The 27,921-nt window shown below is 49.1% G+C and overlaps 1 protein-coding gene across 6 annotated transcripts in view; it reads right to left on the reverse strand.

Moving 5' to 3' along the window:
• Positions 1-1,185: 1,185 nt before the first annotated feature.
• The window catches only part of igdcc4 (immunoglobulin superfamily, DCC subclass, member 4), a 50,187-nt gene continuing 23,451 nt past the window's right edge, over positions 1,186-27,921 (reverse strand). The window contains exons 4-21 of one of the 6 annotated variants that reach the window (XM_038991778.1): positions 26,028-26,161; positions 21,466-21,603; positions 20,798-20,950; positions 20,200-20,610; positions 19,732-19,896; positions 19,158-19,370; positions 18,489-18,662; positions 17,266-17,502; positions 16,963-17,064; positions 16,639-16,822; positions 8,814-8,941; positions 7,508-7,696; positions 7,226-7,360; positions 6,013-6,115; positions 4,637-4,874; positions 4,401-4,529; positions 3,154-3,361; positions 1,186-3,111 (exon numbers count right to left, since the gene is read on the reverse strand). In XM_038991778.1, the coding sequence (XP_038847706.1) occupies positions 2,693-3,111; positions 3,154-3,361; positions 4,401-4,529; positions 4,637-4,874; positions 6,013-6,115; positions 7,226-7,360; positions 7,508-7,696; positions 8,814-8,941; positions 16,639-16,822; positions 16,963-17,064; positions 17,266-17,502; positions 18,489-18,662; positions 19,158-19,370; positions 19,732-19,896; positions 20,200-20,610; positions 20,798-20,950; positions 21,466-21,603; positions 26,028-26,161 (3,460 nt within the window). In that variant the 3' untranslated portion in view covers positions 1,186-2,692. Of the gene's footprint in view, positions 3,362-4,400; positions 4,530-4,636; positions 4,875-6,012; positions 6,116-7,225; positions 7,361-7,507; positions 7,697-8,813; positions 8,942-16,638; positions 16,823-16,962; positions 17,065-17,265; positions 17,503-18,488; positions 18,663-19,157; positions 19,371-19,731; positions 19,897-20,199; positions 20,611-20,797; positions 20,951-21,465; positions 21,604-26,027; positions 26,162-27,921 lie in introns of all 6 variants that reach the window. The other 5 variants (XM_038991769.1, XM_038991752.1, XM_038991785.1 and 2 more) reach the window with 5 other exon arrangements.

Here is a 27,921-nt window from a genome sequence, read left to right on the forward strand (position 1 = left end):
TGGAAAGCCTCATAAAGAAGGTCAGTGATTGGTAGATGGGTAACCACAACAAATCAGACATTGAATATATCTTTAAGCATGGTCCATAATTATGCTGTGAATGATGTATTAAATCACCCAGAGACATCAAAGATGCAGTCGTCATTCTGAACTGAGCTGCAGGACAGGAAGGAAACTGCTCAGGGATGTCACCATGAGGCCATAAGGTGATTTTAAAACAGCTATAGAGTTCAATGGCTGTGATGGGAGAAAACGGAGGCTGGATCAACAAGATTGCAGTGACTCCACAATAATGACCTAACTGACAGAGTGAAAAGAAGAATACAAATACACAGAATACAAATATTCCAAAACATGCATATGTATACAACAATGCCCTGAAGTAATATTGCAAAAAAACACAGCAAATGAATAAACTTTTTGGCCTAAAAGCAAAGCCTTATGTTTGGTGCAATTCCAACAGAACGCATCACTGAGTAACTGCCTTCTTATTTTCAAGTATGGGGTGGCTACATCATGGTATGGGTATGCTTGACATTGGGAAAGACTGGGGAGTTTTTCAGGATGAAAAGAAAACGGATGGAGCTAAGCACACAAAATCCTAGGGGAAAACCTGCTTCACTCTGCTTTACACCAGACACCTGGAGAGGAATTCACCTTTCAGCAGGACAATAACCTATAACACAAAGCCAAATCTAAACTGGAGTTGCTTACCAAGAAGACAGTGAATGTTCCTGAGTGGGCAAGTTACAGCTTTGACTTAAATCGGCGTTTTTTCTTTTGGCAAGACTTGAAAATTGCTGTCTAGCCATTATCCCCAACACCTTGACAGAGCTTGAAGATTTTGCAAAGCTTGAAGATGTGCAAAGCTCTTATGAGACTTACCCAGGAAGACTCACAGCGGTAATCACTGCCAAAGGTGTTTCTAACACGTATTGACTCAGGAGGGTGAATACTTACCTAACCTATATTAGTGTTTATTTTTCATTAATCTTTTAAAAATTATATAATTTTTCTTCCACTTTAAAATTACAGAGTATATAAAAATGACAATTAAATCCATTTTAATTCCACTATGTAACGCAGCAAAATGTGAAAAAAGTTCAAAGGGGTGTAGACTTTACATATGGTATTGTGAAAGACCTCAGGCAGGCGAGAGTCAAAAGTACAAAGAAAGAATGTAAATATGGCTGAAAATAGAAGTGGTTTCTAGGTTTATTTCTCTATGATATTACCATCCCCCCCACCTGCAGAGGGAGGAGCTCAGACACAGCTGAGAGAGGATGAGTCAGATAGCATCACAACGGGTGAGGCCTCCCGACGGAGGCTTGTTCCTCTGTAGTAGGTCTAGTAACAGACTACCATATAGCAGGCCTGGTAACTAAACTGCTGCATGATTTACCTAAGGTGAAAAGTGATTTGAGGTAACTGGTAAATTAAAAATGTTTTTCTTCTCCCGTCCAAAGTAGATGTAACATTGAGTGGGGTGACGACAGCTGGAAACCCAGATCGAATGGGACAACCGATAATGAGGAAAAGGGCAATAAACAGAGATCTGAGACAGTCCGTTATGTACCATACGTGTCATTTCCTGTAGGTAATACAAATTGATGTATATAGAAAGAAGAGGACAAGAAGTTATTCCTGAAAGTATTGAAGGCTATGAATCAAACAGTTAAAAAGCAGATTCTAAAAGTTGCACCTATCTGCATGACACAATTAAAATCACCAACAAACCATCCTGTAAAGAAATGAGGTAGTGCTGTTGACTGGGAGCAAAACCAGGAGACCACTGCTTAAGATGTGTTATTTTATCATACACCTACACATCTCATCTAGTCCCCCCCCCCAGAATAATGCAACCTATATCAACTACATGTACTGTATGCGGTTCCTTCAAATTTTCTTCAATTGCCTCATTTATTTTCCTTTTTCTTCATTTTCAACATATTTGTCCTATTCTTATTGAATATAATCATCTATATAAATATACAGAGGTTAAAAATGCACCTAAAAGTATTAGGCACCTGAGACCCCCAAGTCAGGGAGACCCCCAGTCAGGGAATGTGTGTGGTTCCTGAGACAGCAGGAGGTTGGAGAGAGAGAGACAAGAGGTCCGCACTCTGTGTCTAAATATAAGGCTTCTTTCCTGGTGCTGGGGCAGGAGCATCCATACAGTGGAACAGCCAATAGGAACAGCTCAGTCATTGGAAAGGAGCCAGAGTGAGAGTGAAAGGGCCACATGGTCACGGTTCTGCTCTATCTTCCTCCATGGTGCTGAATCAAGAGCCTCTCTAACATCATCAGTTGACCAAAGGTAGGTCTTGAAGTACCACACGCCCACGCTCAATCTCAGAGACCAACAGGTCAAGGCTTATGAAAAAAGGGAATATCCTCCTTTCTACATTATGCTTCCGTCATCTGTAACAGGAGCCTGTAGCAAAGCACAGAGTAAGGCCAGACTAACATACTGCTGCTATGCAACAAGATGAATACCCATACTTACTAGCACAAAAAAATATATACTGTATATATACACATATAAAACAATGGATTCAAAGTACCTATAAAACTGAGCCAGGAAGAAGAAAATCAGATACTGAGGTGCTTTAAAAAAAAATTGGATTCATCATGGATGAGAAAAAGAAAGAAGTCCAACTGGTCTTGGTGTGGGGGTTTGTTTCTTCTCTTGCTAAGGGCACAGGTAGCTGTGCGCTGCAGAGTTAGAGTGGACAAGACCGGTGCTGACGAAAGGAGAGGGGGACGGGAGAGGGGGGCAGTGTCTGGAGTCCCCGTTCCCCAGGGTCTCCTGCCCTGTCCGCAGGGGCTTGGTGGAGTGGAAGCCGTTGGTGAGCCCTGTTCCCGTATGCCGCCCCACATCTACAGTCAGCTGGGCTGCCACGCCCACCATGCCCCCAACCATGCCCTCTGGCTGCCCATTGTGATTGAACACTGGCTCCAGGACAGGGCCGGGTGGGACCTTGGGCAGGGGTTGTGTCTCTAGGGACTCCTCCCCTGGTGATGGATGTTGTGGTGCCTGGGCAGGCTGTCTGACTGGCTCCCCTGGATGCTGTGGTGCCTGGGCAGGCTGTCTGACTGGCTCCCCTGGATGTTGTGGTGCCTGGGCAGGCTGTCTGACTGGCTCCCCTGGATGTTGTGCCGCCTGGGCAGGCTGTCTGACTGGGGAGTAAGCTGCCTCGGACAATGACGGCCCCCTGGTGGCCTGAGAGTCCTCATCCTTGTCACTCCGCGCCTCCTGCTGCTCCTTCTCCAGGTCGTTCAGCTCAGAGTGAACTATGACCTCTGCCTCCACCTGGTTACTGCTGCACAGGGAGGAGCCCAGTCGGTCCTCAGGGTCGCCCTGAAACACACACACACACACACACACACACACACACACACACACACACACACACACACACACACACACACACACACACACACACACACACACACACACACACACACACAGTTAGCAGACATTTCATACTTTCATTTCATACAGTCAGCCCATGTAACAGTGGAGTCCTACAAGGCAGTGTGTTTGTACTCCTGTTGTTCTGTATTAACATACAACTGTAAATGACCTTACACCAGTGGTATCAATCATAACTGAAAGGTAGCCATAATACAATTATAACAGTCATTATTTCATGTTATGCTATCCAGCTTTCTGAACTGCATACCATTCTCTAAATGAAATCATTGAGAATACGACCGAAATGTCACCAGTAAAATAGAGAAGCGGTGGTATGTGGTGTGACTGCAAAATAAATGAGGGATTCATTATAGATTAATTATAGCTCTCCCCTCCTACACTTTTGAAGGGTATGAGAGCGCCTTAACAGTGGTAGAGTAATTAATTTATCAGACGCATGATCAAGCGTTCAGCTTTCAGCTCATTCAGCTTTCAGCCAGAGTGTCACGTTCTAATTAGCTATACGTCATCCTGACACCTCGTTCATTGTTTCATTACTTCCTGTTCAGCTCTCACACAAACCACTCTACCTCTACACCATCTCTCTTACTGCTCTTCTACACGCAAGCACACACACACACACACCACACTTACACACAAACTACGCTCGCACGCACACACCACGCTCACACACCCCGCTCACACACAAACTACGCTCGCACACACACACACACACCACGCTCACACACAAACTACGCTCGCACGCACACACACACACCACGCTCACACACAAACTACGCTCGCACGCACACAGACACACACCACGCTCACATACAAACCCCTTTCTACCCCATCTACGTTTTTTCCCTGTACACACACACACACACACACACACACACACACACACACACACACACACACACACACACAAACACACACACAAACATGTGCATGCATTGACACACACACTCTGCTCACATACCTTGCCATTCTCTGTGTTGGCCATGTCCAAAGTTCCATTGTTGAGCGTTGGAGAGTCCTCTGTGATGGTATCCCTGTATTTGGTGATCCGGTTGGCCCAGTTACAACTAACTGACCCATTCCAAGCAGCCTGGAGAATGACAAGGTCAGAAGAAAAACACGACTCAACAAGTAACCTTGAAAAGTACTATATTTGTAGATGTGTCTAGTGTGGTATCTAGTGTCCTGACTACTCACCTTGAGCTCAGCTCCTAGGGCATCGTCCCCTACTCCTACATTACCCATGAGGCTGTGCTCCTCAGTGGGCTCTGTGAGGGGTTGGGCGAGGTCATGGTCATGGTCCAGGCTGCCCAGGGGCATCAGGGTCTCTAGCTCATGGCAATCACTGCATTCTGGCACCATGGTGGGCACAGACCTACCCCCCCGGCGGTACTGTGGAGGTAGAGCTGTGGAGTCCAGCCCTCCAGACACCTCTCTGGTTACACAGCACAGAGGAGGGACACGGGTTATGGACCAGGGTTATGTCACTGCACACGGTTTAAACTCAGAGCACAGTATAAAAACAAGGATTATCATTAACAATTGTGTTTTATAGGAATACTTCGGGATTCTGGCATTGAGGCCCTTTATCTATTTCCCCAGAGTCAGATGAACTCTTGCATATCATTTATATGTCTATGTGTCCAGTAAGAAGGAAGTTGGAGGTAGTTTCGCGAGCCATTGCTAACTAGCATTAGCGCAATGCCTGGAAGTCTATGGGTATATACTAGCACGCAGGCAGATACCCATAGACTTCCAGTCATGGCGCTAACACGAAACTACCTCTAACTTCCTTCATACTGGACAAAGAGACATGGAAATGGTATCCATGAGTTCATCTGCCTCTGGGGAAGTAGACAAAGGAAGGACTCATTGCCAACATCCTGAAGTATCCCTTTAAAAACAAATATGAGGAATGCATTGTCATAGACAGTCGTTACAACTATAACAGTAGGATGAACAACATATTGTCACTCCATCTCAAATTGTGATGGCTAGCTGGATTCACTATAGTACACACTGGAATTCAAACAGTTGAGCTAAATACCAAAACAGACAGTAATAATAGTCGTTCCGTATTAATGCAAAATTATTCAAAATTATTCAAATCTGAAATGTCAAATGTGCAGCATGAAGACATGGACCCCCCCTGGGTCTCACACAAAAGTCACCCTAATACTGTAACTATACAAAACATCTCCAAATACTCCACTTCTATTTAAATCAGTTTACTGCTCTCCCTGCCAAACCCAATGCAGGGAAACATGACTTTTGTTTCATATTCTTTCCTGCTCATTAACCGCACAGCTTCATAATAGTCCAAGAGCAGCCATCCGTGGTGCTCTGTCTTTCAGGACACACTCAACAACATCTGCCTGTCTGTCTCTCTGCTGCTGCAGCTTCACACTCACATACACACACACGCACACACACACACACACGCACACACACACGTTCCCTTAAATCTTACAATGCCAGTGAAAGCTTAATGATCCTCAAATCCTAGACGTACATACTAAAGTAGACATACTAAAACAGACAGAGTCATTTGCTTTCAAGTGGCCTCTTCTTACCTGGCCTTGCCGTTGCGGAAGCTGACACACATACAAAGGAGAATGCTGAGCAGCCCCAGACACACACCAACTATGATGCCTGTCACTGCATGGATGTCCAGCTCTATAGAGAACAGGAAACAGCCCAGGAAGGCATGCAGGAAACGGGGAGAGAAAACAGACAAGATACTGGATGAGTGTCTGAACCTGTCAGCACAAGACACAGTTAGAGAACAGAAGTTGGGTGGGAGGATGAATGATAATATACTGTATATGAGGTATGATGACAGCCGGATTCCAAAAATTCTGCAGAACCCATTCTGTCACCCCTCAATCAATTTCAGCGGGCCATGAAGGAACCAATTCACACTTCCAGGGAGGGAGATATTAATTCAGCTTGGGCAATGGCTGTCTGTCTGGCAGCAGAGTGGAGAGAGGACAGATGGTGCTCGCTCCGCTCTCGCCCCGCTCTCGCCCGCCCACCATCCACCTCGCCCTCAATCACATTGCATTTACAACTGGCAAGACTGTCTGATGGAGCCGAATATGGGGCAACTCCGCAGGACCAGAATAAACCTGCTACTCATCTTACTCCGTCTCAGTGGTTTCAGCTAATGCCCTGTGCCAACCAGAGGAGGATGGACTCCCCTAGCTCCAATGAGATTACCTTTTGCTGTAGAATGGAGCTCTCTCCAGGCTTGCTTCTAGATGCTCGAGTTTAGCTGTTGTGTTCATTATTCTCTGACGGACAAAGTGTAATTGGGCTACAAATAGATGAGGATTGATGGAGGTCTCCTTGAGAAGCCCGACGAAACTGCAGTAGCATTCAACAATGTGCACATATCTATCTTTCTTTTCCCCTGCCAAGCCCCCTATAGAATGAGCCGCTCTGTCACAGCTCCCTTCACCGTGGTTATAGACAAGGTGTCATCCACAGCTCTTCTACTTCTCAAAGTCAGATGTGAAGTTGATTCATAGAGCTCTCCGGGTGCAGCGGCTGCTGAGGCCACCCCTTTAATATTCACCTCAGAAAGCCAGAGAGTGAGGAGAGATATGCCACAGGCTCCCCAAAGTAACAGCCTCCTGCAGGCTTCTCTCCCCCACTGGCAGGGATGGATTAACCACTTTAAAGGACTCTGTGTTTGTGTGTGTGTGTGATTGAAAGTGTTGGGAGATACTTATGTAAGTGATGACGCACACCATCACAGTATGTGTAGACAGTAGACCCACTCACCATATTTCCTGGGAGGAGTGCGCACATCCTTCACTGGGGAGTAAGGCCCCACCCCCACCTCAGTGGACGCCCTCATCTTAAAGAAGTATTGTGTACCACTAGACAGCCCTGTTACCTCAGCACTCATGATGGTCCCTGAGAGGGGGGGGGAGAGAGAGAGAGAGAGAGAGAGAGAGAGAGAGAGAGAGAGAGAGAGAGAGAGGGGGTAAGTGTGTGTGAGTCATTAACTGTCACATTTGCATCCACTTATAGAACCCACACAGCTCCCCGCAACAGCCGCACCTTCAGCCACCCACCCACCATCTTGGGAGAGGTTGTTCCACAGATGCTCAGGCTGGCTGAGGTTGATGGTGTATAGGATCCTGTAGCTGATGATGATGCCATTGGGCTCCACAGGCGTACGCCAGTTCACCAACACAGAGGAGGAGTCCAAGGCACTGAGCTGCAGCTCCGCTGGGGGGGTGGAGGGTACTGGGGACACAGGGGGTGAAGTCAGTAATCCCACCCCAGAAATAAAGCACCACAGTGGGCTGGCCACACAGGCTTTGTGTGGCTGGCTGGGACAGGTGTGACACCCTTCTGGGACAAGGTGCCCTTGCCACCTGGTCATAGAGGGAGGGCTGAGGGCAGGGACTGGGTCTCAGGTGACAGAGGGTGGTAGTATGGGGTACGGCAGGCAGCTACCCCTGCTGTGTCAAACCAAAGACCCCTACTTCGTTGCTCTGGTAATAAATCCTCTGCTGGATGGCCCCTCCTGGTCAGTATTCACAAAGCGTCTCAATGCTGATCTAGGATCAGTTTGACCTTTCAGATCGTAATGAATAAGATTATATGGACAGAGAGGACTTGATCCTAGATCAGCCCTCGTTCCTGGCCCCTCCCTGACACCACTTGGCTGAACTGATTGACGGGCCCTGTCCCAGACAGCTCTTGGCCAACACAAGGGCCACTTCCATCTGGACATTTAATTACAGCCAATTATCTCCCTACGCTGCTAAAGATTAATCCCTTCTCTGTTAACCTGCTCTCTCTCTCTCTCTCTCTCTCTCTCTCTCTCTCTCTCTCTCTCTCTCTCTCTCTCTCTCTCTCTCTCGTATTGCTATACTTGTGGGGACCAAATAATTGATTCCCATCCAAAATCCTATTTTCCCTTACCCTAAATCTAACCCTAACCTTAACCCTTTACCTAACCATAACCCTAATCATAAACCCACACCCCTAACCCTAAAACTAACCTAACCTTAACTCCTAACCCTAACCTTAATTCTAACCCTAATTGTAACCCTAACCCAACCCCTAAGCCTAAAATAGCATTTTTCCTTGTGGGGGCCGTCAAAATCTCCCCACTGTTCCGAATTTCCCTACATTTTACTATACTTGTGAGGACTTCTGGTGCCCACAAGGATAGTAAAAAATTAAACACACAAACACATACACCAACGAACTACACACCTCTGTCAGAAACAAAAACACCCTCACAGAGAAAGAGAAAGCAAGCGACAGAGCATATTGAATACAAGCATCCACCTATACGTTACACTGATGCACAGATTTCTACACTACACTGATGAGAACAGTAGAGACTTACCGTCAGTGAGAGTGGACTCCTCCACGGTGCCGCTGAAGGGACCAACCACGTCTCCTCCAATGGACTGCACAGCCAGCTCATAACGGGTGTAGGGTTTTAGCGCCCCCAAGAGGATCTCCTGAGCAGAGCTGCAAAACACAGTTTGGAAGAGAAAAAATGAATGAATGAATGAAGAGTCACAAATGGGAAAACTTGCACATCTTTCCTTCCATTCATCACCTGAATATAGATTTAGTCATTGTGGAATAAATATAAAATTTCAATGAAAAGCACTTCTTTAATCTGATTCTTTAAATGGAATTTCCATTTTCCTCCAAGAGAGGCTGGATATCTCTTCTACTGTCCTGTGTTTGACCCAGGACCAGGAGATGTGTTGTGTTAGGGGTGGTGGTCCCTGAATGACCTGGTGTAGTAGGAGACCAGGAGATGTGTTGTGTTAGGGGTGGTGGTCCCTGACTGACCTGGTGTAGTAGGAGACCAGGAGATGTGTTGTGTTTGGGGTGGTGGTCCCTGACTGACCTGGTGTAGTAGGAGACCAGGAGATGTGTTGTGTTAGGGGTGGTGGTCCCTGACTGACCTGGTGTAGTAGGAGACCAGGAGATGTATTGTGTTTGGGGTGGTGGTCCCTGACTGACCTGGTGTAGTAGGAGACCTGGAGATGTATTGTGTTTGGGGTGGTGGTCCCTGACTGACCTGGTGTAGTAGGAGACCTGGAGATGTGTTGTGTTAGGGGTGGTGGTCCCTGACTGACCTGGTGTAGTAGGAGACCAGGAGATGTGTTGTGTTAGGGGTGGTGGTCCCTGACTGACCTGGTGTAGTAGGAGACCAGGAGATGTGTTGTGTTAGGGGTGGTGGTCCCTGACTGACCTGGTGTAGTAGGAGACCAGGAGATGTATTGTGTTTGGGGTGGTGGTCCCTGACTGACCTGGTGTAGTAGGAGACCTGGAGATGTATTGTGTTTGGGGTGGTGGTCCCTGACTGACCTGGTGTAGTAGGAGACCTGGAGATGTGTTGTGTTAGGGGTGGTGGTTCCTGACTGACCTGGTGTAGTAGGAGACCAGGAGATGTGTTGTGTTAGGGGTGGTGGTCCCTGACTGACCTGGTGTAGTAGGAGACCTGGAGATGTGTTGTGTTAGGGGTGGTGGTCCCTGACTGACCTGGTGTAGTAGGAGACCTGGAGATGTGTTGTGTTAGGGGTGGTGGTCCCTGACTGACCTGGTGTAGTAGGAGACCAGGAGATGTGTTGTGTTAGGGGTGGTGGTCCCTGACTGACCTAGTGTAGTAGGAGACCAGGAGATGTATTGTGTTAGGGTTGGTGGTCCCTGACTGACCTGGTGTAGTAGGAGACCAGGAGATGTGTTGTGTTAGGGGTGGTGGTCCCTGACTGACCTGGTGTAGTAGGAGACCAGGAGATGTGTTGTGTTAGGGGTGGTGGTCCCTGACTGACCTGGTGTAGTAGGAGACCAGGAGATGTGTTGTGTTAGGGGTGGTGGTCCCTGACTGACCTGGTGTAGTAGGAGACCAGGAGATGTGTTGTGTTAGGGGTGGTGGTCCCTGACTGACCTGGTGTAGTAGGAGACCAGGAGATGTGTTGTGTTAGGGGTGGTGGTCCCTGACTGACCTGGTGTAGTAGGAGACCTGGAGATGTGTTGTGTTTGGGGTGGTGGTCCCTGACTGACCTGGTGTAGTAGGAGACCAGGAGATGTATTGTGTTAGGGGTGGTGGTCCCTGACTGACCTGGTGTAGTAGGAGACCAGGAGATGTATTGTGTTAGGGGTGGTGGTCCCTGACTGACCTGGTGTAGTAGGAGACCAGGAGATGTATTGTGTTAGGGGTGGTGGTCCCTGACTGACCTGGTGTAGTAGGAGACCAGGAGATGTATTGTGTTAGGGGTGGTGGTCCCTGACTGACCTGGTGTAGTAGGAGACCAGGAGATGTATTGTGTTAGGGGTGGTGGTCCCTGACTGACCTGGTGTAGTAGGAGACCAGGAGATGTGTTGTGTTAGGGGTGGTGGTCCCTGACTGACCTGGTGTAGTAGGAGACCAGGAGATGTATTGTGTTAGGGATGGTGGTCCCTGACTGACCTGGTGTAGTAGGAGACCAGGAGATGTGTTGTGTTTGGGGTGGTGGTCCCTGACTGACCTGGTGTAGTAGGAGACCAGAAGATGTGTTGTGTTTGGGATGGTCCCTGACTGACCTGGTGTAGTAGGAGACCAGGAGATGTGTTGTGTTAGGGGTGGTGGTCCCTGACTGACCTGGTGTAGTAGGAGACCAGGAGATGTGTTGTGTTAGGGGTGGTGGTCCCTGACTGACCTGGTGTAGTAGGAGACCAGGAGATGTATTGTGTTTGGGGTGGTGGTCCCTGACTGACCTGGTGTAGTAGGAGACCAGGAGATGTATCGTGTTAGGGGTGGTGGTCCCTGACTGACCTGGTGTAGTAGGAGATGTGTTGTGTTAGGGGTGGTGGTCCCTGACTGACCTGGTGTAGTAGGAGACCAGGAGATGTGTTGTGTTAGGGGTGGTGGTCCCTGACTGACCTGGTGTAGTAGGAGACCAGGAGATGTATTGTGTTTGGGGTGGTGGTCCCTGACTGACCTGGTGTAGTAGGAGACCAGGAGATGTGTTGTGTTAGGGGTGGTGGTCCCTGACTGACCTGGTGTAGTAGGAGACCAGGAGATGTGTTGTGTTAGGGGTGGTGGTCCCTGACTGACCTGGTGTAGTAGGAGACCAGGAGATGTATTGTGTTTGGGGTGGTGGTCCCTGACTGACCTGGTGTAGTAGGAGACCTGGAGATGTGTTGTGTTTGGGGTGGTGGTCCCTGACTGACCTGGTGTAGTAGGAGACCAGGAGATGTATTGTGTTAGGGGTGGTGGTCCCTGACTGACCTGGTGTAGTAGGAGACCAGGAGATGTGTTGTGTTAGGGGTGGTCCCTGACTGACCTGGTGTAGTAGGAGACCAGGAGATGTGTTGTGTTAGGGGTGGTGGTCCCTGACTGACCTGGTGTAGTAGGAGACCAGGAGATGTGTTGTGTTAGGGGTGGTCCCTGACTGACCTGGTGTAGTAGGAGACCAGGAGATGTATTGTGTTAGGGGTGGTGGTCCCTGACTGACCTGGTGTAGTAGGAGACCAGGAGATGTGTTGTGTTAGGGGTGGTGGTCCCTGAATGACCTGGTGTAGTAGGAGACCAGGAGATGTGTTGTGTTAGGGGTGGTGGTCCCTGACTGACCTGGTGTAGTAGGAGACCAGGAGATGTATTGTGTTAGGGGTGGTGGTCCCTGACTGACCTGGTGTAGTAGGAGACCTGGAGATGTATTGTGTTAGGGGTGGTGGTCCCTGACTGACCTGGTATAGTAGGAGATCAGGAGATGTATTGTGTTTGGGGTGGTGGTCCCTGACTGACCTGGTGTAGTAGGAGACCAGGAGATGTATTGTGTTAGGGGTGGTGGTCCCTGACTGACCTGGTGTAGTAGGAGACCAGGAGATGTGTTGTCTTAGGGGTGGTGGTCCCTGACTGACCTGGTGTAGTAGGAGACCAGGAGATGTATTGTGTTAGGGGTGGTGGTCCCTGACTGACCTGGTGTAGTAGGAGACCAGGAGATGTATTGTGTTAGGGGTGGTGGTCCCTGACTGACCTGGTGTAGTAGGAGACCAGGAGATGTATTGTGTTAGGGGTGGTGGTCCCTGACTGACCTGGTGTAGTAGGAGACCAGGATATGTGTTGTGTTAGGGGTGGTGGTCCCTGACTGACCTGGTGTAGTAGGAGACCAGGAGATGTGTTGTGTTAGGGGTGGTGGTCCCTGACTGACCTGGTGTAGTAGGAGACCAGGAGATGTGTTGTGTTTGGGGTGGTGGTCCCTGACTGACCTGGTGTAGTAGGAGACCAGGAGATGTGTTGTGTTAGGGGTGGTGGTCCCTGACTGACCTGGTGTAGTAGGAGACCAGGAGATGTGTTGTGTTAGGGGTGGTGGTCCCTGACTGACCTGGTGTAGTAGGAGACCAGGAGATGTGTTGTGTTGGGGTGGTGGTCCCTGACTGACCTGGTGTAGTAGGAGACCAGGAGATGTGTTGTGTTAGGGGTGGTGGTCCCTGACTGACCTGGTGTAGTAGGAGACCAGGAGATGTGTTGTGTTAGGGGTGGTGGTCCCTGACTGACCTGGTGTAGTAGGAGACCAGGAGATGTGTTGTGTTAGGGGTGGTGGTCCCTGACTGACCTAGTGTAGTAGGAGACCAGGAGATGTGTTGTGTTAGGGGTGGTGGTCCCTGACTGACCTGGTGTAGTAGGAGACCAGGAGATGTGTTGTGTTAGGGGTGGTGGTCCCTGACTGACCTGGTGTAGTAGGAGACCAGGAGATGTGTTGTGTTAGGGGTGGTGGTCCCTGACTGACCTGGTGTAGTAGGAGACCAGGAGATGTGTTGTGTTAGGGGTGGTGGTCCCTGACTGACCTGGTGTAGTAGGAGACCAGGAGATGTATTGTGTTAGGGGTGGTGGTCCCTGACTGACCTGGTGTAGTAGGAGACCAGGAGATGTGTTGTGTTAGGGGTGGTGGTCCCTGACTGACCTGGTGTAGTAGGAGACCAGGAGATGTATTGTGTTAGGGGTGGTGGTCCCTGACTGACCTGGTGTAGTAGGAGACCAGGAGATGTATTGTGTTAGGGGTGGTGGTCCCTGACTGACCTGGTGTAGTAGGAGACCAGGAGATGTGTTGTGTTAGGGGTGGTGGTCCCTGACTGACCTGGTGTAGTAGGAGACCAGGAGATGTGTTGTGTTAGGGGTGGTGGTCCCTGACTGACCTGGTGTAGTAGGAGACCAGGAGATGTGTTGTGTTTGGGGTGGTGGTCCCTGACTGACCTGGTGTAGTAGGAGACCAGGAGATGTGTTGTGTTAGGGGTGGTCCCTGACTGACCTGGTGTAGTAGGAGACCAGGAGATGTATTGTGTTAGGGGTGGTGGTCCCTGACTGACCTGGTGTAGTAGGAGACCAGGAGATGTATTGTGTTAGGGGTGGTGGTCCCTGACTGACCTGGTGTAGTAGGAGACCAGGAGATGTGTTGTGTTAGGGGTGGTGGTCCCTGACTGACCTGGTGTAGTAGGAGACCAGGAGATGTGTTGTGTTAGGGGTGGTCCCTGACTGACCTGGTGTAGTAGGAGACCAGGAGATGTATTGTGTTTGGGGTGGTCCCTGACTGACCTGGTGTAGTAGGAGACCAGGAGATGTGTTGTGTTAGGGGTGGTCCCTGACTGACCTGGTGTAGTAGGAGACCAGGAGATGTGTTGTGTTAGGGGTGGTGGTCCCTGACTGACCTGGTGTAGTAGGAGACCAGGAGATGTATTGTGTTAGGGGTGGTGGTCCCTGACTGACCTGGTGTAGTAGGAGACCAGGAGATGTATTGTGTTAGGGGTGGTGGTCCCTGACTGACCTGGTGTAGTAGGAGACCAGGAGATGTGTTGTGTTAGGGGTGGTGGTCCCTGAATGACCTGGTGTAGTAGGAGACCAGGAGATGTGTTGTGTTAGGGGTGGTGGTCCCTGACTGACCTGGTGTAGTAGGAGACCAGGAGATGTGTTGTGTTAGGGGTGGTGGTCCCTGACTGACCTGGTGTAGTAGGAGACCAGGAGATGTGTTGTGTTAGGGGTGGTGGTCCCTGACTGACCTGGTGTAGTAGGAGACCAGGAGATGTGTTGTGTTAGGGGTGGTGGTCCCTGACTGACCTGGTGTAGTAGGAGACCAGGAGATGTATTGTGTTAGGGGTGGTGGTCCCTGACTGACCTGGTGTAGTAGGAGACCAGGAGATGTGTTGTGTTAGGGGTGGTGGTCCCTGACTGACCTGGTGTAGTAGGAGACCAGGAGATGTGTTGTGTTAGGGGTGGTCCCTGACTGACCTGGTGTAGTAGGAGACCAGGAGATGTATTGTGTTTGGGGTGGTCCCTGACTGACCTGGTGTAGTAGGATACCAGGAGATGTGTTGTGTTAGGGGTGGTCCCTGACTGACCTGGTGTAGTAGGAGACCAGGAGATGTGTTGTGTTAGGGGTGGTGGTCCCTGACTGACCTGGTGTAGTAGGAGACCAGGAGATGTGTTGTGTTAGGGGTGGTGGTCCCTGACTGACCTGGTGTAGTAGGAGACCAGGAGATGTGTTGTGTTTGGGGTGGTGGTCCCTGACTGACCTGGTGTAGTAGGAGACCAGGAGATGTGTTGTGTTAGGGGTGGTGGTCCCTGACTGACCTGGTGTAGTAGGAGACCAGGAGATGTGTTGTGTTAGGGGTGGTGGTCCCTGACTGACCTGGTGTAGTAGGAGACCAGGAGATGTGTTGTGTTAGGGGTGGTGGTCCCTGACTGACCTGGTGTAGTAGGAGACCAGGAGATGTATTGTGTTAGGGGTGGTGGTCCCTGACTGACCTGGTGTAGTAGGAGACCAGGAGATGTATTGTGTTAGGGGTGGTGGTCCCTGACTGACCTGGTGTAGTAGGAGACCAGGAGATGTGTTGTGTTAGGGGTGGTGGTCCCTGAATGACCTGGTGTAGTAGGAGACCAGGAGATGTGTTGTGTTAGGGGTGGTGGTCCCTGACTGACCTGGTGTAGTAGGAGACCAGGAGATGTGTTGTGTTAGGGGTGGTGGTCCCTGACTGACCTGGTGTAGTAGGAGACCAGGAGATGTGTTGTGTTAGGGGTGGTGGTCCCTGACTGACCTGGTGTAGTAGGAGACCAGGAGATGTGTTGTGTTAGGGGTGGTGGTCCCTGACTGACCTGGTGTAGTAGGAGACCAGGAGATGTATTGTGTTTGGGGTGGTGGTCCCTGACTGACCTGGTGTAGTAGGAGACCTGGAGATGTGTTGTGTTTGGGGTGGTGGTCCCTGACTGACCTGGTGTAGTAGGAGACCAGGAGATGTATTGTGTTAGGGGTGGTGGTCCCTGACTGACCTGGTGTAGTAGGAGACCAGGAGATGTGTTGTGTTAGGGGTGGTGGTCCCTGACTGACCTGGTGTAGTAGGAGACCAGGAGATGTGTTGTGTTAGGGGTGGTCCCTGACTGACCTGGTGTAGTAGGAGACCAGGAGATGTATTGTGTTTGGGGTGGTCCCTGACTGACCTGGTGTAGTAGGATACCAGGAGATGTGTTGTGTTAGGGGTGGTCCCTGACTGACCTGGTGTAGTAGGAGACCAGGAGATGTGTTGTGTTAGGGGTGGTGGTCCCTGACTGACCTGGTGTAGTAGGAGACCAGGAGATGTGTTGTGTTAGGGGTGGTGGTCCCTGACTGACCTGGTGTAGTAGGAGACCAGGAGATGTGTTGTGTTTGGGGTGGTGGTCCCTGACTGACCTGGTGTAGTAGGAGACCAGGAGATGTATTGTGTTAGGGGTGGTGGTCCCTGACCTGGTGTAGTAGGAGACCAGGAGATGTGTTGTGTTAGGGGTGGTCCCTGACTGACCTGGTGTAGTAGGAGACCAGGAGATGTATTGTGTTAGGGGTGGTGGTCCCTGACTGACCTGGTGTAGTAGGAGACCAGGAGATGTAGTTGTGTTAGGGGTGGTGGTCCCTGACTGACCTGGTGTAGTAGGAGACCAGGAGATGTATTGTGTTAGGGGTGGTGGTCCCTGACTGACCTGGTGTAGTAGGAGACCAGGAGATGTGTTGTGTTAGGGGTGGTGGTCCCTGACTGACCTGGTGTAGTAGGAGACCAGGAGATGTGTTGTGTTAGGGGTGGTCCCTGACTGACCTGGTGTAGTAGGAGACCAGGAGATGTGTTGTGTTAGGGGTGGTGGTCCCTGACTGACCTGGTGTAGTAGGAGACCTGGAGATGTGTTGTGTTTGGGATGGTCCCTGACTGACCTGGTGTAGTAGGACACAAGCGATGCGTTTCTGATGCCGGCCGGGCTGCAGCGTACGGTGTAGTTGATGATGCGGACGTTGCTGAAGCGAGGTTTCTCCCAGCGCAGCCAGATGGATGTGGAGCTGTTGGCTGTAGCCTTGATGCTGCTGGGGGGCAGGGGAGGGGGGTTCCCCTTAGGGGGTGCTGCAAAAACACACACATACAGTTTATACACAAATAGTGGTTTGTACAGACTTTCTTTAACTCTGACAGACAGAATAGAATGACACACGCTCGCACGCACACACACACACACACACACACACACCGATGAATAGACACACCTTTGCCATGTGCCTTCTCTGTCCTGCCCTTCCATCCTGCAGCATAGCCATCCGTCTGCTTATTGAAGGCCCACACCTTCACTTCATATAGTCTGTCAGGGACTGACACACACACAGAAATATATAGAAACGTATCTCAACACAGAAACACACCAAATTATACATAACCACAAGAAAGCTTGGCATAATGACCACGAGTTCCAAACATATTATTAATAGTCACATTTTACCATACAAATAATATCACCTGGACCAGTAGGAAGTGATTTAAACAACACTGGCATGTGAACATCCCAGACTCACCCAGACTAGAGACTTCATGATGTTTGACCCTCTTGCGGAGCTTGATGGTGTGGGCCTCCATCCTCCTCACCCGCTCCCTCTCAGGATGAGTCTCCCCATTGGTCAGCTCTTCACCAACCACCTCCCTGCAAAAGAGCTTGTAGCCGGAGATCTGCGTGTGATTGGGCGGGGGCTGCCATGTGACATGGAGGGAGTTCATTTTGGCCCTAACCTTCAGCTCTGTGGGAGCAAAGATCACTGGGAAAGACGAAAAGCAAACAAGGAGCCAGCATGAAACAACATTACTAGAGCACATGACATGATTCAAGAAAACAAGATCCAGACACTGATTTGTGGTACCAACTCAATTTGACAGTCTCCTAATGGCTTTAATATTAAATTCTGTAATTCTATAGACCTGTATCTAGAACAGGTGCCGCCTTAATTGAGGATGATGGGCTTATAGTAATTAATGGAATGGTATCAAACATTGTTGCACATTTGTGGCCTGCTGGAGGACATTTTGCAGGGCTCTGGCAGTGCACCTCCTTGCACAAAGGCGGAGGTAGCGGTCCTGCTGCTGGGTTGTTGCCCTCCTACGGCCTCCTCCACGTCTCCTGATGTACTGGCCTGTCTCCTGGTAGCGCCTCCATGCTCTGGACACTACGCTGACAGACACAGCAAACCTTTTTGCCACAGCTCGCATTGATGTGCCATCCTGGATGAACTGCACTACCTGAGCCACTTGTGTGGGTTGTAGACTCTGTCTCATGCTACCACTAGAGTGAGAGCATCGCCAGCATTCAAAAGTGACCAAAACATCAGCCAGGAAGCATAGGAACTGAGAAGTGGTCTGTGGTCACCACCTGCAGAATCACTCCTTTTTTGGGGGTGTCTTGCTAATTGCCTATAATTTCCACCTTTTGTCTATTCCATTTGCACAACAGCATGTGAAATTTATTGTCAATCAGTGTTGCTTCCTAAGTGGACAGTTTGATTTCACAGAAGTGTGATTGACTTGGAGTTACATTGTGTTGTTTAAGTGTTCCCTTTATTTTTTTGAGCAGTATATATATATATATATATATATATATATATATATATATATATATATATATAGAGAGAGAGAGAGAGAGAGAGAGAGAGAGAGAGAGAGAGAGAGAGAGAGAGAGAGAGAGAGAGAGAGAGAGAGAGAGAGAGAGAGAGAGAGAGAGAGAGAGAGGGGGCAGGGCGCGAGGTCTCACCCATGCTGTGGTTAAAGTGGGCTGGGGTGTGGTGCTGTGACCACTCAGAGGGCACACCAAAGCCTGCTCCCGTTCCCGCCGCCATCCGCAGTCGATAGGCCTGGTTAGGCTGTAGCTCTCGCAAGGTAAGCTGAGTCTCATTCCCCCCCACCTCCACAGAAAACACGTTGTCCACTGCAGTAAACACACACACATACATAAGATATACATAAGATGCAGCCCATCTTCATAATTATCCATTATCTTATTATGCAAGACCTGATGACTCATTGTATACCATGGATAGAACATAGAACACTTTATGCTTTGGGCTTATACCCCAAGTCACTCTTCAATACTTAATGCTTAGAATCCACAATTGTTCTTTGAGCCAAAATGTGTGTGACTGAGTTTAAGAGTCTTTTGTAGTCATTCAGGACACACTCCCCAACAACAACTGCCTGGCTGTCTCTCTGCTGTTGCATACTGATACACATGCCAACAGGGCATACACAAACACACGCACATAGGCACACAAACAGGCACACATTCAGCCATAATTAACATACTTCTCTACTACAGGAATCCTAACTTTAGATGCGCACGCTTTATGGTTGCATAAATCATGCATTGATTTGAGGCTTTGTGCCTTCCTGAAACATGAACACATGTACCACCACGTTCTAATACCGGACAGCGTTATAATAACACAGGACAGCAGTGTAGTACTGTGGCCTCCGTGCCAGTAGATGGCGATGTGCTCGCCTTGTTCCAGTGTGGAGTAGTCGATGCGGTAGCGGGTGACAGCTCCTCTGCTGTGCTGGGAGGATAGGGGCAGCCACATCACTCTGATGTCTGTAGGGGAGGTGCTGAGCAGGGACAGCTGTGGAGGGGCACTGGGTACTGTGGGGTAGAGCATGGCAGGACATTCTTAGTATTAATGTGTCATATAGTTTGCAGTGCAGATAACCCTGGATCTAGTGTCTGGTGACTTAAGTAGCCTATCATATTCTCTGGAGGGGCACAGGGGAGTAGAGCATGTCAGATCAGGTACAGGACACTCTTAGTATCCATACATCAACCATACTATTCTACAGGCTACTATACCAATTTATTCATTACATTATCTCTTAGCGACAAAGTAGAATACGTTCTTTTTATTCTCAAGTGTATGATGACTCATGTCGGCTGTCATATGGATGCATTAGATCTAACTGTGTCTCTGTTATTTTCCTTTGAGAAGTGAGGTCTTTGGTCTACCCACCGTCCTCCAGCATCTCCACGGTGACGGGCAGTGACGGGCGGCTGGCTCCCATGGGGGAGTAGGCCACCACGTAGAAGGTATAGGCTGTGTGTGGCAGTAGCTCCTTCACATGGTACTCTGTGGTGTCGTTGTTCACAGCAAACTGGTATTCCATGTGATCAGAGCCTGTGGACCACACAAGCTCAGTGTTTAACCAGGAGCACAGGACACACTCAGCCTGACCTGACAGTGTCATTCTCTACCATGCTATCAAGGAACCAGGAACCTATGTATGTTAATGCCTATACACTTGAAACTAGTTAGCATCCTTGTGCATAGATGTCGTACGTACAGGTCAAACACACAGACACAGACACAGACACACACACACACACACACACACACACACACACACACACACACACACACACACACACACACACACACACACACACACACACACACACACACACACACACACACACACACCTGAAGTGGGCTGGTAGTGCACAGAGAAGCCTATAATCTGGTCCCTGTTGTGTTCAGGCCGTTCCCAGGTGAGAAGGGCGGTGGTGCTGGAGTGGGGCGTGGCAGAGAGCTGGTGTGGCGGGCTGGGTAGACCCTCTCTCACAATGACAGACAGCTTGGCTGTGGCGCAGGCCGTCCCCAGAGCGTTGTCAGCGATGCACTGGTAGTACCCTGCGTCGTCCAGGCCCAGCTGGTTGATAAGCAGCACCCCAGGGCTCTGGGTCTTCACCCTTCCGTTAGACTTGACCGGCTTACCATTCTTCAGCCAGTGCAGTGCCGGGGGAGGCTCCCCAGAGCTGTTACACACAAACCTGGCTGTGTTTCCCCGAGAGAGAGAAACCGTCTCTGGGGGCTGGAGGATCACTGGTGGGGCTGGGAGAATGCGAATAGAGAAACATCCTTCTTAGGAAAAAAATCCTTCACAGCAGCATATACATTACAATTTACTAGAGGACCAGAGAACTAAGATCGAAGCCAAAAATACAAATCAGAGATCTAAGATCGAAGCCAAACATGCAATCTATACCACATTCTCACACTCACATATTCTTCCTCTTACCTGGCACATGCAGTTCAGCCGCAGCGATGACAAACTCGCGGGTCTTTGGTTTGTTGGCACGGCAGACGTAGACCCCCGCATGGTAACGGCGTGTGTTGGGGATCACCAGGTTGGTTTCCAGGACAACCACGTCGGTGGCGATGGGCTTCCCATCTGTGTCCAGGAGAAAGAGCAGAAAGGAACAGAGAAGAGACAAGCGATTTCAGAGAAAAAAAATTCTGAAAAGACCAAACTAAAGCAATTAAAAACAGTAGTTTCATGCACACAACACTAGGCACTGCCATTTCAAGGCAGCTCAGTTCAGCAGTTGAACGTCAATCACAGAAAAGTATAATGAGCATATCCAGCCACTAGGTGGCACTGTAAGACCTCTGTGATGACGGGAGTTTTGTCAGCAAAGGTAGAAATATGAAACACAATGAATATGATATTACAGGAATAACACAGGAGCTTAGTACCAAAGTCAGTTAAGAACAAATTCTTATTTACAATGACGGCCTACCCCGGCCAAACCTGGGCCAATTCTGCACCACCCTAAGGGACTCCCAATCAGGGCCGTATGTGATACAGCCTGGATTCGAACCAGGGACTGTAGTGATGCCTCTTGCACTGAGATGCAATGCCTTAGACCGCTGCACCACTCCGGAGGGATTGAGAGAGAGTCTTACCCTGTCTGCTCCAGGACACCAGGGGTTTGGGCTGCCCTCCCTGGGCCATGCACTCCATCACTGCTGGACGCCCCTGCACCACTGTGGCATTCTGAGGAGGTGCCACAATCACTACCTCACTTTGGGCAGGGCCAGGACCTGGGCACACAGACACATCACAGACACAACACAGACACAGAAATCAACAGCTGCCTTACAACCAACTCTAACCCTCAATGTCTTATATCAGACACCATCATTCTAACGCGGCATGTCACAAATGACATTTTTTACATTACATTTTAGTCATTTAGCAGACGCTCTTATCCAGAGCGACTTACAGTAGAGTGCATACATTTTTATACATTTTATACATTTTTATTACATTTTTACATACTGAGACAAGGATATCCCTACCGGCCAAACCCTCCCTAACCCGGACGACGCTATGCCAATTGTGCGTCGCCCCACGGACCTCCCGGTTGCGGCCGGCTGCGACAGAGCCTGGGCGCGAACCCAGAGACTCTGGTGGCGCAGCTAGCACTGTGATGCAGTGCCCTAGACCACTGCACCACCCGGGAGGGTGCCGCAGTGCCTAATGAACTCAGTTTAGGCAGGGTTGTGGTGCTATCTGATGTAAGACAATGCTGGGGCCCTTGTCAGGATTCAGTGTAACAACTCTGAACACGGAACTCAAGACAACTGGGAATGGTCATCCAACTCGGAATTCCAAGCTAGAAACTCTAGCATTTTTCTAGAACTCGGACTTTCCAACCTGAAGATCACTGACGTCATGATTTGACCATGTTTCCTCGAGTTCCCAGTTGTCTTGAAAGCACCACCAGTCCTGTCCTGTCCTGTCCATCACTATGACATCACAGCAGCTCTCAATAGAGGAGGAAAGATCACCTGACACCAGTCTAGTTTCCCATTGGGCCCACAGTGATTAAAGCTTGGCCCTCTCGGTTAGTTAGGATCAGTGTTACCAATTTAGTGACTTTGTCGCTATATTTATCAAGTTTTCAGACACCGCCAGTGACTCATATTGGTAAAAGAGTTTAGCGACAAATTCAGCAACTTTTCAGGCTGCCTTTGGGGAGTTTTTGCTACTGAGAGTTTCTACGGCTTTGATAGCATTTAGTGACTTTTCCCACACAATTCTGCCACAAACGAGAATGGGAGAAGCTGTCTGTGTAACAGAAATCACAGCAATGGTGCACACACAGGCAGAGAAGCACAAGGGAAGAGGGTTTGCGGCAGGAGAGGGGCCAAAAACGCGACGTCGGGGACCGCAGCTGTGCCGCAGCAAGGCCAATTGGTGCTGTGATGTAGTCGCGGCAATGCAAAATGTCATCTAGCGACTTCTAGCGACAAATCAAAGACCCAATAGAGATTCTCACTGAAAAATCGTTGGCAACACTGTTTAGGACAGTTAGCAGCTCTGTCAGGTAGAGGAGTGGAGGAGACAGCGCTAGCTACTAGCCTGGTTAAACCAGAAAGAATGCTGCACAACCAGGCTAGCTAGCTACCCCAATGGGCTTAAGAGAGGAGCAGAAGGCTCTATAGTATGTATGCTAAACCTCTTTGGAGTCACTTATTGTAGACGGATTGACAGAGAGAGAGAGATAGAGGGCATCTGAGGGAGAGGGGAGTCAGATAATGAAGGAGAGGCAGTGAGGGCCTTCCTCTGAGAGCATGGTGGTGTAATTCTGCCAAACTATATGACTAAATACATCTCCATCATTTTCTTGGAGGAGTAGATGAGTGCATTAGCAGAGCAGATGAGGCCCTTATTTTTAGTGGCTCTGTGTGAGTGGCTCTAGGGGTAATTATGGTAGGAAGGGAGGCCCATCACACTGCCTGGGCCGGGGCCTGCTCTGCCTGTCTCTCTGCTCAGAGCCTACATTATGATAATGAGCTCCAGCAGGGTTCCTGGGATACTGTAAGCACATTATAAATTAATCATTGAGCATACATACAGCACTACTTGGTTGTGCATGAGGGCTTAAGGTTTTAAAAATGGGCCAGTCGAGTTCTCCCAGGAATGCAGGATGTGCCTTGATAGGGTTTTGTGTAAGTTCTGTGCTCAGAGTGTGTGTACGTGTGTGTGTGCTTCGCATGCGCACATGTATGTGTATGCGTGGATGAGAGAGAGAAAGTACACTGAACAAAAATATAAATGCAAAGCGTTCGTCCCATGTTTCATGATCTGAAAATACCTGATATTTTCCATACGCACAAATAGCTTATTTCTCTCAAATTTAGTGCACAAATTTGTTTACATCCCTGTTAGTGAACATTTCTCATTTGCCAAGATAAACAGCATGATCATTCCACAGGTGCACCTTGTGCTGTAGACAATAAAAGGCCACTTTAAAATGTGGAGTTTTGTCACACAACTCAATGCCACAGATTTTTTGAGGGAGCGTGCAATTGGCATGCTGACTGCAAGAATGTCCGGCCTCACAACCGCAAACCACACGTAACCACGCAAGCCCAGGACCTCCATATCCGGCTTCTTCATCTGCATGATCGTCTGATGAGGGGTGGGGGGGTGCTGAGGAGTATTTCTGGCTGTAATAAAGCCCTTTTGTGGGGACAAACTCATTCTGATCGGCTGGGCCTGGCTCCCCAGTAGGTGGGTGCCCAGTCATGTAAAACCCATAGATTAGAGCCTAATACATTTCTTTCAATTGACTGATTTCCTGATATGAACTGTAACTCAGTAAAATCGTTGAAATTGTTGCATGTTGCGTTTATAATAATGTACATAATGTACAATTGAATAAGTGTAGTTGATGTGCTCAGCATTATTCTGTCAGGTATTCCATTCATAAACCTCTTCCAAAGTGAAGGCTAAAGATGTAATGGCATTAGATTTGACATGCGTTTTACGAAATGCCTCAAAAAGTCTGGGAGTGCTTTCTTCTCTGACCTTCAGGTTTTTAAGGCAGCAGGGCTTTGTGTCACACCAAATACCTCCTACTGTAAGCTAGCATCACTTCACGCAGTCTGTTGGATATTGGGAGGTGTGAAAAAGGCTGGAATGCTGTAATTTCTTCACCTGCTCAGGCTGTCTGTGTGACTGTGAGAGTGGTGTGTGTGTGGGTGGGCATTTCTGCATGCGTGTGTGAAATATGTGTTGTTTGTGAAAATGTGTGTGTGCGTGTGAAAGTGTGTGGTGTTTGTGTACACATCCGTGCGTGTGTGGGAGAGAGAGAAGGCATTCAGTAAGTGTGTCAAGGAGTATTGAGTCATCAACATAATGCAATGTCTATTTGTGAATGTGCGTGTCATGCCCTGATCTGTTTCACCTGTCTTTGTGATTGTCTCCACCCACATCCAGGTGTCACCCATTTTCCCCATTTGTCCCTGGGTATTTATTCCGGTGTTCCCTGTTTGTCTGTTGCCAGCTTGTCTTGTCAAACCAACCAGTGTGGCTTTCAGTGTGCCTGCTTTTTTTCTTATCTCTTTTGCTAGTCCTCCCGGTTTTGACCCTTGCCTTGACTCTGAACCAGCCTGCCTGACCATACTGCCTGCCTGACCATACTGCCTGCCCTGACCTCGAGCCTGCCTGACCATACTGCCTGCCTGACCATACTGCCTGCCCTGACCTCGAGCCTGCCTGACCATACTGCCTGCCTAACCATACTGCCTGCCCTGACCTCGAGCCTGCCTGACCATACTGCCTGCCTGACCATACTGCCTGCCCTGACCTCGAGCCTGCCTGACCATACTGCCTGCCTGACCATACTGCCTGCCTGACCATACTGCCTGCCCTGACCTCGAGCCTGCCTGCCACTCTGTACCTCCTGGTCTCTGACCTTGTTATGATATTTTGCCTGTCCACGACCATTCTCTTGCCTGCCACTTGGATTATAATAAATATCAGAGACTCGAACCATCTGCCTCCCGTGTCTGCATCTGGGTCTAGCCCTGTGCCCTTATAGTGTGTGTGTGTGTGTGTGTGTGTGTGTGTGTGTGTGGACATGCTGCAGGGTGCAGAGGTGATTCATCTCTGTTTCCCTAGCTGTTCCACAGGGTGCAGACATTTCCACACAGTTCAGTCTTGTGTCCAGGCAACAAGCTCAATAGGGCCAATAGGTATTAAGACTCAGATATGTTTCTGATGCTCAGACTGTCTCTCTCTGTCTCTCTTTCTGTGTGCGTGCTAACACTCACATAGAAGCAGATCTAGACATAGACCTTCCACAGACACTAAAGTTTGACGGAACCAATTGAAGGTCAGGATTGATCTCCATCAGTAATTCACCTTTTGTCAGAAGGGAAGAGACGTGGGTGTGGAGAGCAGAGCGAGGCTGTGTATACTGTATACAGCCTGCTGATATCAGACATGAGGCCATAGGTCTGGAGCCATCTCTGTCTCTTTACCTCTCTCATTCCAGCAGAGTTCCAGGAAATACATATAAGCAGGAAGACAACCACTAAATAGGCTATTTAAAGAGCACACCCAGACAGAGAGGTCAAGCACATCCAAAGGGATCACTTGCCTACAGACGTCATCAGAGAGAGAGAGAGAGAGAGAGAGAGAGAGAGAGAGAGAGAGAGAGATCACAACATACCTGTAGTGACAGTGAGGATGGCATCCTGGCTGAAGCGTTTCCGGGCAGAGTTGGAGGCCACACAGCGGTACGCACCCCCATCCTCCTTAACCGCCCCCAAGATCTGGAGCACACCGTTAGGGAGAGAGATGAACCTGGAGACAGAGGGATGGAGGGAAAGGGAGAGAGGGTGGGAAGGAGCGAGAGAGGGTGGGAAGGAGAGAGAGTGTGTGGAAGGGGGAGAGAGCGAGAACTAGTGCTTAGCGAGATATAATAACTCACCGGTAATCTCCAACTGTGTACACGCTCATTACCACCATACAGAACTACAGGAGTAGGTCTCCAGTGACGGCCATTAGGCTACACTATCCTTATATCTAACAGCTATTTAGCATAACGCCGTCCAAAAATATGGAATAGAAAATACAAGTAGACAAAAGAAAGGAAGAAGAAAGAAATTACACTAAATACATCCTAAAGACAAAGAATACGTAAACAGGGGAGAAAAAGAAGAGACTAGAAAGAAAGAAATATTTAGAAATCTTTACTGATAGATAGAAGAGAACAATAAGCTCTCAATCTAGGTCAGAGAGATTGCGCATTGCAAAACAGCATTTAGAAGCAACCATGGCTGCTGGTTGTGCCGACTCTTGTCAATATTTATCTCTCTTTCACCCACCAGCTCCTCTTCCTCCTCCCTACCTCCTTCCCCCTCTGCTGCCATGGAAGACAGGTCAGGTTCCACACACCCACACACCCACACACCCACACACAAACCTGGATGGTTCCCCCAAGCCTGAGGCCTGGGCTTTCCACTATTCAACTCCTATTCCACAGCCTTTTAACTCTATGATGATGGACTAGTAATGCCCTGACAGGCAGAGAGCTCATCTGTGCAACAGAGAGACTGTACACAACACTGGTATCTGGTCAGGGTCTCATCACTACTGCTGCCCATTTGTACCACTTTGTGTCAGCACAACAACATCACAGCACTGTACAGCTTGGTTCAGCATTGGGCTATGGGTCACACAGGGATAGACTGTTTTTGAGCCAGATGCCTCTAATAATGTCAGGCAGGCACAAATGTATAGCCAACAGCAGAGCTGAGGCAGAAACGTCAATAGTGTTAAGTGCTTGGGTAAATGAGCATGAGAGTGGGACCGTTTCTTGTGACTAGTGAGAGTGTGTGTGTGAGTGTGTGTGTGTGTGTGTGTATGTGTGTGTGTGTGTGTAGCCACTGCTCGGCTGTGAGAGTGTGCATTTGAGTTTTCAGGCAGACGAGACGGCATTAAATTGGGGGTTTCTATAAGTAACGCTACATGATTCTCCGCTGTTCAGCCCTGGATGTCAATGCACAGAGTGCTGTTAGCACACTGGTCCTGCCCCCCCCGCCCCGCTCCTCTGATGCCCTTGTCCACTCTGTGTGGTCAAGGGTGGTCAGCAGCAAAGGTCCCTGAACGTTATAACAATGTTAGTTTAACCATGCTAATGAAGAAAAGCTGCACTTTCCTGGCCATTCAACATGAGACACACATTTAAACAAGTAATCATGTGAACAGCCATATGTGGGCCATGGCCTTTGAAGGGCAAACATATACAGGCCGTCAACTCAGCACATGATCACTCCGAGGCAAGCCACGAACAGTAATTCACTGTATACTGTATACCGCATAAGTGTGTGTGCACACGCGCGTACACACATGCCGAGTGTGTGCGATATGCATCTAAATGACTAACAAACAGCTGCCAGTCTTTCTATGATTGCTGAGGACAGAGCAGGTGGAAAAAAGTGTAACTTAATTTAAAAAGGGCCAAATCTCTCCCATGAGGGAGACGAAGGGAGCTAGAGCGAGGAGAGAGGAAAGGACAGGGAGGAGAAGGGAGCTAGAGCGAGGAGAGAGGAAAGGACAGG

This window comes from Salvelinus namaycush, chromosome 1, assembly GCF_016432855.1.
Source record: "Salvelinus namaycush isolate Seneca chromosome 1, SaNama_1.0, whole genome shotgun sequence".
In the NCBI taxonomy this organism is placed as follows: domain Eukaryota; kingdom Metazoa; phylum Chordata; class Actinopteri; order Salmoniformes; family Salmonidae; genus Salvelinus; species Salvelinus namaycush.